This window comes from Amphiura filiformis, chromosome 17 (assembly GCF_039555335.1).
Source record: "Amphiura filiformis chromosome 17, Afil_fr2py, whole genome shotgun sequence".
Classification (NCBI taxonomy): domain Eukaryota; kingdom Metazoa; phylum Echinodermata; class Ophiuroidea; order Amphilepidida; family Amphiuridae; genus Amphiura; species Amphiura filiformis.
Window position 1 is genome coordinate 57784331 of NC_092644.1, and position 8652 is coordinate 57792982.

Consider the following 8652-nt stretch of genomic DNA (forward strand, 5'->3'; position numbering starts at 1 on the left):
AAAAGCGTATAAACAAAGCTAAAGAGTTTTTAACTTTATACGTTTATACGTTTGTTATTCCCCCATTGGAGGTTGTGTCATATTTTCCCTGATTTTAATCTGATCTATTGCTTATCCTTTGTTCTCTGTTGGTCAGTTGGAACAGATTTTCCCTGTTTTTATATTAACCCTTCACATCATAACACAAGACGTTTTATGTTAACATTTTATATAGAACATGGTTATAAAACCATACCTAGATTTTTTTTTATCATCAGATAGAAAGACTTCTGCTCATCTTCTCTGGTGAGACAACAGGGCTGGGGTATCTTTCCATATCAAAGTTTAAAAATCTGTCATATCAATTTCCTCAATATGTTGTTTTGATACAACTTATGAGGGAAAAGTTTGATTTTACAATATTTCGATATTATTTTTAACTTTGTAACTTTATTATGATTAACATAACTGTATTTCAAAGCGTCAAACTATATCATTATTTTGTCCCAACAAAAATAATCCAGGGAATAAAATATTCATTCATATGTTTATTTATTTTATTCAACCTGGGCCATTTCTACTGGTGCACATGCATTCTAATAATTTGTCTATAATACCTTAAACAAGCATCACCAAGCACTATTTGTCACAAGATTTGAAAAGTAAATAGCCTATGTACACACTGAACACAATGCACATACAAGCTGTCAGTATAAAATGATATATATGACCTTCACGATGCTATTAATTTAGCCCGAAGATTAGGAAAACTAGCAAAACTGGTGAACTGGTACTGTTCAAATAAAAACATCTGCAAATCTTGCTGCAATTTCCAAATAGTATTTCTACTACTTAAATAATTATTTTTGTTATTTCTTTTAATTCAAACACATTACTGCCTATGACGACTTTATCGTATTACTTACATATCAAAATCAAGTAATAATTACAAAACTCGCCGTAATCACCTCTGTGGGTGTTTGGGATATAAACGGCATGAATATTTTCTCAACACTGCGGCATGTGAAAAAGTAGGTCAATAGTCAGAGAATACAGGGTGGGTGCGGCACGCCGCACCCACCCAAAAAGGCCGTAACCAACCATGGTAACAGAAATGGAGATACAACGGTCAGCAAGTGGCTCCTACTGACCAGCACGATTTGAGGAAATTAAAGGGAAACAAATAGAGAAGGCCAAATCAAACTACTTGAACATGATATGCAAATTTGATTCCCTATATTGATGCGAAAATTGAGGAAGTTAAAACTAAGGGCATGCTGCAAACAGATGCTAGTCTCATATAATTCAATCTTTAATGATATTGTTAAAGAACACTCAAAAGAAGAAAGACCAAACGCAAAAAGAGAGGTAGGAATTTTTTGATAAGGAAAAGCTATCAGAAGGGATGGCAGAGTGACAAAAAAAATGAAAGAGAAAAGTGCTCCCTCTGACAAAAAATTAAAGAGAAAGTCGGGGGGGGGTAAAGGAAAAGAAAAGGAAAGAAGCCCGTGTCCCAGCCAAATTCACACCAATCATGGGCCAAAATAGTATAAAATACCAAATTTTTGGGCGCTATGCGCGCACACTTTCCCAAATAAAGCCCCCTTTAACTTTGAAAGCTCGAAGCCTTACATGCATGTAGGCGTACATATAGAGTCTCTTTAAAAAAACATCCTATATTACTATTCTCATCTTTCGAAGTGACGAACAAACCTGTTTTATGTCTGATATGATTGAGGAAATCTTGAGCCTAAAAACCTTGCTCCTGAGGAAGAAATCACAATTTGCACCCCTGATCTATACTAAACACACTGGAAATGGCACATGTTTCGCAGTGTGATTGCATTATACTGATTCCACTTTCACATTGCATTGCACTAGTGTGCTAGCACCTATACTATATTACTTTCAGGAAACATATTAAGCTATTCCATTTAAAATTCATACATCCCGTATGGACGACATGGAGTGTGAATTTCAAATGGGGTTACCTGAATGGGTGACTCAATTTGAAATCTGCACCCACTGTTTGGGAGATTAAGGTCATGTCTTCTGTAGGGGTGTATGTGTTTCAACTAGAATGCCCCAATAATTGAGCAAAATCAATCTGGTGATATGAAAAACACACATCACTACCATTTTTCACCCTGATGGGGCAGTTGACGTCAGTGCGCATTTCATTGGGTGCAGCCTCAAATCGCTATCCTTTGCTCAAAGCGCTGGTGTACACACATGTTTAATTTTAAAGATGGTGCATAGATAAGCAAAATAGCTGCTTGAGTGCATTGATGTCACTGCCACATGAGGGTGAAAATGGTATAGATGTTTACAGTCTCATAATGTATAATGAAAACCAAATTTAACATTGTTGACAACCTAATTTTGATCGATTGCATCACAACTGTTTGTTGACCAAGATACTGAAACTCTGAAACACCCAACATAATTAGCCAGTCTTCTGGACATTTTGTGAAATCCTGTGCTACAGTATTGGCAAACGTACATCTTCAGAAAATTGTCATCCAGAGGTGTACTTTTTTTACATGGAAACAGGATAACTTCATGTCCTTTTGATCTTGCCTCTTTTGAATGACTGAACAATATTGATGACTGAAAATTTATTTGGAGAAATCAGATCTTTTTTTCCTTTTCAATTTCAATCAAAAGGGAGGAAACACGTAATATTAAAACTGAATGGGGGTTTGAAATCTGAAGATCTCCCCAGAATAAAAACTGGTCAGTCCCTTCTACAAAACTATCATTAAACCATGGAGCAATTATTGCACTGACTGAAAAGAGAAAACTGGCAAGTTTATATCCTAAAGGTATGGTATATCAGTAAACAGCATACACAAGCAAGACTCCTGTCCTTAAATCCTTCATCCAAAAGAATTCACAATTCATTCAATTTCAGTTTTGGGCTGAACCCCATATGGGATGGGGGGGGGGGTATTCAGGGCACTCGTCCATATGGAATAGTGTGGTGGTAAAGACCCCATTGGGCCTTCAACCATTTTGGTCAACAAGGCCTCTCATACCCTATATTTATAATATAAGCTCGATTGTTTTGTGCACATGTTCAACCTCCATTATAAATATCTATCAGTTCCTAAGACCCTGAAGCCATATAATCATAGACTTCTATGTCAAACACCTCCAGCCTCTTCAAATGTGAGTGCCCTAATCCCCCTTGTGCAGCTGTAGAATTAGATTTTGATACATACACCTCTCTGTACATGTTGTACAAACAATAGCATTCACTTAAGTCTTTGTTGCCATGATTTGCATTCCTAGCATTTCATCATTCTTCTTCATCCATTTCTTCATGTCCAGCTTCCCAACTAATTTGATGTGGTTTTGGACAAACCAAGTCCTCCTGTAAAGACCTGGGAATTTCAGAGCCCAAGGCTGAAACATCCTCTTTTTTCACAAGCATTCGAATGACCTGTAGGCACCTCTCTTTTAAACCATAAACTGAAAATGATAACAAAATAAATGGTTAGGATTTAGTATTGCCTGCACTGCAGATTTATTCCATTTTAAATATAGACCCCCTCCCTCTAGACGATGTGGCCTAAATCTCACCAAAAGGGAATATACATATATGTAGTTTCAAATGTAGTCCCCCATTTGAAATACATGCTCTCTGTGTGGAAGATTAAGCTCTTATCTTCCATAGGGGGACGGGGGTGTATGAATTTCAACTAGCCCAGATCTGACTGATCAATCAAATTAACATGTGACCAAACTGAATCAAGCAGCACCATGGCTCATCTGTGACTGAAAATGGCCATACCCAAATATTACTCTTTGTTAGCAATTATTTTTTGGCTTATAAAATATGCGCAAAATTTACATCAAAATTGCACCACATGAGTAAATAATACCATCTTTTACTTCCAGCAATATACATTGTAGCATGACAGTTCACACTTCATACATAATAATTTAAACCTATGTTCTCAACACAAAATTAAGATGTACGATTTTCAGTCACAACTTTGACCTTCATCAGAAGACTGGCAACCAAAATTTGGGATCAGTGACCTTTTGGACACTTGATCCCAAAAGCTTGAATGGACATTCTTGGTAACTTGTAACAGCCCCCCCCCCCTCATGGTTAACTCCAATGTAAATTGACTCCTTCACACCCAATGTATACAAGCTACCAATCTGAGTATACAATCAAGTTTTGGGGTCAAGTGTCCAAAAGGTCACTGATCCCAAACCATAGGTTGCAACTTGCAAATCTCCTGATGAAGGTCAAAGTTGTGACCAAAAATTTGCGGTATGTCTTAATTTTGTGTTGAGATCATACTCATGGGTTTAAATAAATATATAGCATACCATATTCATTCCAATAAGCGCCCAGGGCGCTTAACAAAGTCATTTTGCGTGGGCGCTTATGTTTTACCAGGTTTACCTAATTTTTTCGTAAGGGGCGTTTATTAGAGACAAATTGACATACGGTAGGTTATAAAAGGGTCCTGAGACGTTCTAGTAGCTTTTCTGATGCAGAAAATGTATTGCAAGTTTACACAGGACTTGTAGTCCTCCAGCTATTTCACTGTATCGACGTCTATCTGTCACTTCAACATTAATGGTACACCCATCGAATGTGTGTCATCAGCCCTCAGATCGGCCCTCAGACACACACACACAGGCAAAGAGTTGTGCAGTAGCATGTTTTGTTGACATTTTTTGTCAATGTTTACATCAATGACAGAAGTACTCCCATAATTGAAAACTCAAATACAAAGGACATCAGTTGGCAATCTTAATGTTATGCAATCAAGTTTACAACACATCAGTCTTACAATGGGCAGAAAGTTACTGAGCCACGCCATTCAAGTGCCAATATTGATTACTTCAACTGGCCTAGTAGAGTGACCAGATATAACCCTGCATGATTTCCATGTTATTTTGCAATAACAAAACCATGTTTTCCTTGATTTTGGTATGAAATTGAGCAAATAGAATTCAATGTCATGTCAATTTGGAGTTATTAAGGGCAACTAAAACTGATGTGAGGTAAGTTTTATCTGTTTGGAATCTGTATTGACTATTCTGGAGGAATTACTGCAATGTAAACAAACTAACTCATGGCCCATATGAACATTGTGTACTGGTTTTCAGTACCCTGTTTTCCATGGGTGACTGAAGGAACCCATGGATTCGATCCATGTACATTAATGGTTACCCTTTAGCAAATTGAAAATACCCTGGGTGGGCGCTTATTGGGGCATGGGCGCTTATTGGAATGAATACGGTACATGTATACACCCTATACTATAGCAATATTATAGCATGTTAACAGTTGAATACCTTACATAGCAATTAAGTATGTCAACAGCTGGAACAAAATATGGCACTTTATACTGATACAGTGTACTTACCTGGTAAAATAACATTAACAGTTGGTGCTCTGTAGTCTAAACTACCATCCCATGGTTCAGGGAAATACACCTCTTCATGTTGACCGTTTCTACTACAAAATACCAGCTGGTCACCTGAGGAACGATCTCTGTACAAGGAAAGCAAGAAATTCAATGTTCATGATACAGCATGGAGGTACATGTACATGTAGTATTAAAAATGAACTTTATTTATTATTGGCAATGGCAGATAGACAACTTGAGAACCAAGCTGAATGGCTAGTCAGTTCATAGAAATTTAAGCCATTGTCAAACAAATGTCAGAAATGTTCTGTGAGTTTTAGGCCTGTTTGTTGGGGAAATGAAATTGATGTTTAAGTTTCTTGTCACAGATGTGCTGTTGAGTGATGAGTAGTCCGAATAATCAGACCCAGAACAAAATATTAATTTCTGACATGATCCTGTACTGGGTCTGAACTGTTTCCATATGAAATCTTGATGGCAAATTGGACAATAGAAGCACATGGTTCTACGTGACAGCTTTTTAATCCCTATTCATGTTACGTGAATCACGCTATTGTGGACCATCCTTCTGATACTTGAGTGTTTGGACAAGCGGAACGGTCTTTTGTCTACCTCTCTGTTTGTAAACAAACCAGGAGGTCGAAATCGTCCTCCTCGCCGAATACGAAAGTCGGCGTAATAGTACGGCACTAAGTGATGAGGTGACCCTTTCACTTTCATTGAACATTATTTGACTGTTTCATTTTGCTATGTGACACGATCTGGTCCATGGAGGCCAAAGGAGGCTTTTTTTGAGCATCACGCAACTAGGAATATAAATAAGACGTATTAAAGACAAAATTTAATACTTGCGTGTTCGTGATTGGTCAAGAGCCAGGCATAAACAACGATAATGCCCGGCTTTTCCAGTCATAAACCCATGGCATACATGTACATGTACGCTCCTGATTCGGACATATGCACTTGATGCTTGCGGGCTATTTATTCAAAGCGCGATGTTCATGTGTAGGTCCAAACACGATGAACTGCGCAAGTAGTAAACGTTTTCGCTCAATTGGAGATGGAAAAACTTTTTAGGGAACAGGAAATGATTCTGTACTAAAAGTCAATATTTTCGCGATTTTGAAGATTTTTTCAATTGATATTAATATTGATACAATACTCATAATGCAAAAGCTTATTTTGGCGAGTTTTTATTTTCGCGATTTTATGTCAACTCGCGAAAATAAAAACCTCGCAAAAAATTCTACTTTTACAGTAGTACTGACTACTGTTATGCTGGTTTCATACTACCCTGCCGCTGAGCGGCGTGGCGCATGCGCATTGCAGACAAACGGACACAATAAACTAAAGGCTTGTCATTGGTTGAAACGCCCTGCTGCTGGCCTGGCTGTCCATTGTGTATTATTTTCTACAACTTCCTACGCACACACTTAAACTAATGCTTCCGTCAATTGCAAGCCCGGCTACCAGGGACCCGGCACAGCGGGGACGAGCGGGGAGATTACCAATTGTAATAATCCCGTTATGCCCCGGCACCGGGCACAAATTGTGGGTGAAACCCCCGGTACTGTCCCCGCCCATGTCCGCCGGGCTGATTAACCTCTCGTGCCTTCAAGGCTGTTTATGCTTGCGTCAATTGCAAGCCCGGCTACCAGGGACCCGGGCATAGCGGGGGAGATTACCAAAGGCAATTGTAATAATCCACGCTATGCCCCGGGTACATACTTTCTGGTAATTTCAGGGTGACAGTCCCGGGTATTGTGTCTACAGTGCCCGGGTCCCTGGTAGCCGGGCTTGCAATTGACGGAAGCATAAAGGAACCTTGGCAGATTTGTGTGTTTTTGTTGTTGTTTTTTTAAAAAGCTAGTTTATAAGCTTACCTGAAAATCCATGGATGCTCTTCATAAGTATGCAGATCTATTCTCTTGCCGGGGTTCAAACCATTGGGCGTGTAACTTGTAAAATCACCCTCAAAATTAATCCAAATAACGTCAATTAAACGAGCAGTACTGTTGAAAAATGTTACGAATGCCTTATTGCCACTGTTTTTTGACCTCAACATTTTCTTGCACCGTTTTCTGGAAAGTGTTGCAGAATTAGATTCTAATTCTCGTTTAGTTTTCATTGTGGGAATAAAATGCACATTATCCAAATGTTGTAGTTTCAAGTAATAAGTATAATGAGATGGATAACAGCTGTAAATATGCGTTAAATTACATGGTAAGTGACAACAAGCACACGAAATACACGCACAACATTTTGTTTTCCTCTTGAAATGACCTCGTCGGACCCGAAAAATGGAAACAGCCGAGCCGATTTTTTGGGCGTATTATTAGGCATTTTGGCAGTATGGGTGTTATTTGGGTGCACAATAAGTGAGCGCAGATGAAACTTCTGTCCAATCAGCCATTCCTGACAAGTGCATTATTGGACTCCAATGCACTTGTCAGGAATGGTTGAAGGCCAAGTAAAATAAAAAACATGTTTCACGTTCGGGTTTTCGGAAAAAAAGTGAAAGATTGGCTTTTTATTTTCTATTTTTTAATTGCAAAATCGGTGTAATAATTTAATACTAAATACTTTTTTGGCTATTTTCATACAGTACCGGACTATAAGAGAAAGGTTAAACAAAATTTTGAGGGGATATGAAATTTCATTTGCAGTTGTTTTAACAAGATATGATTTAATGATTATTATCATGTCCGGGCTTTTTTTACTTCCCATTTTTCCGATAATCTCATCAGTAGGTCGCAAAAAACATATGGCACCAAAATCCTGGACCAAAATGAGTATTTTTTTGAATAAGAATAGTAATCTTTTCCAGGATTTTTTCCAGTATGCTTAGGCTAATAGGCCTACTATAATAGCTGGTTAGCTGCTAAAGTAAAGATGAGCCTATATACTGGCAAAATGTTTACTAGTATTGAACCCCGGTATTGAACTTGTCAGCAATATCCTTTGAATCAGTTAAAGTTGACGATGAACCATAGGCTCCGGAAGATTTTTAATATTGGGGGGCCCAAATTTTGGTCTGCTCCGAGGTGTGAAACGCTAAAGGGGTGGGTGCGGGAGGGGGTATGCATATATTTTAACATGAATTTTACCTTACATTTTGAATTATACCTAAAATTGTGAATTTTACCTTAAAATTGTGAATTTTATCCTAGATTTATGAATTTTAAAAATTGGAAATAGGCTTTTTTGAAGGCCTAAGAATGGAAAATCTTTATCGGGAGTAGGTCCTAAATGCCAAAATCCGAGAATAAATGCG

The 8652-nt window shown here is 38.1% G+C and overlaps 1 protein-coding gene across 1 annotated transcript; it reads right to left on the minus strand.

The window, feature by feature from the left end:
* Positions 1–1774: 1774 nt before the first annotated feature.
* Positions 1775–7653, minus strand: LOC140138046 (von Hippel-Lindau disease tumor suppressor-like). Its single transcript, XM_072159885.1, has 3 exons — positions 7262–7653; positions 5376–5503; positions 1775–3453 (listed from the first exon to the last, which is right to left on the minus strand). Exons 1-3 carry the CDS (start codon positions 7504–7506, stop codon positions 3281–3283), a joined length of 546 nt encoding a protein of 181 aa, XP_072015986.1. The 5' UTR covers positions 7507–7653; the 3' UTR covers positions 1775–3280.
* Between the last annotated feature and the right edge of the window lie 999 nt (positions 7654–8652).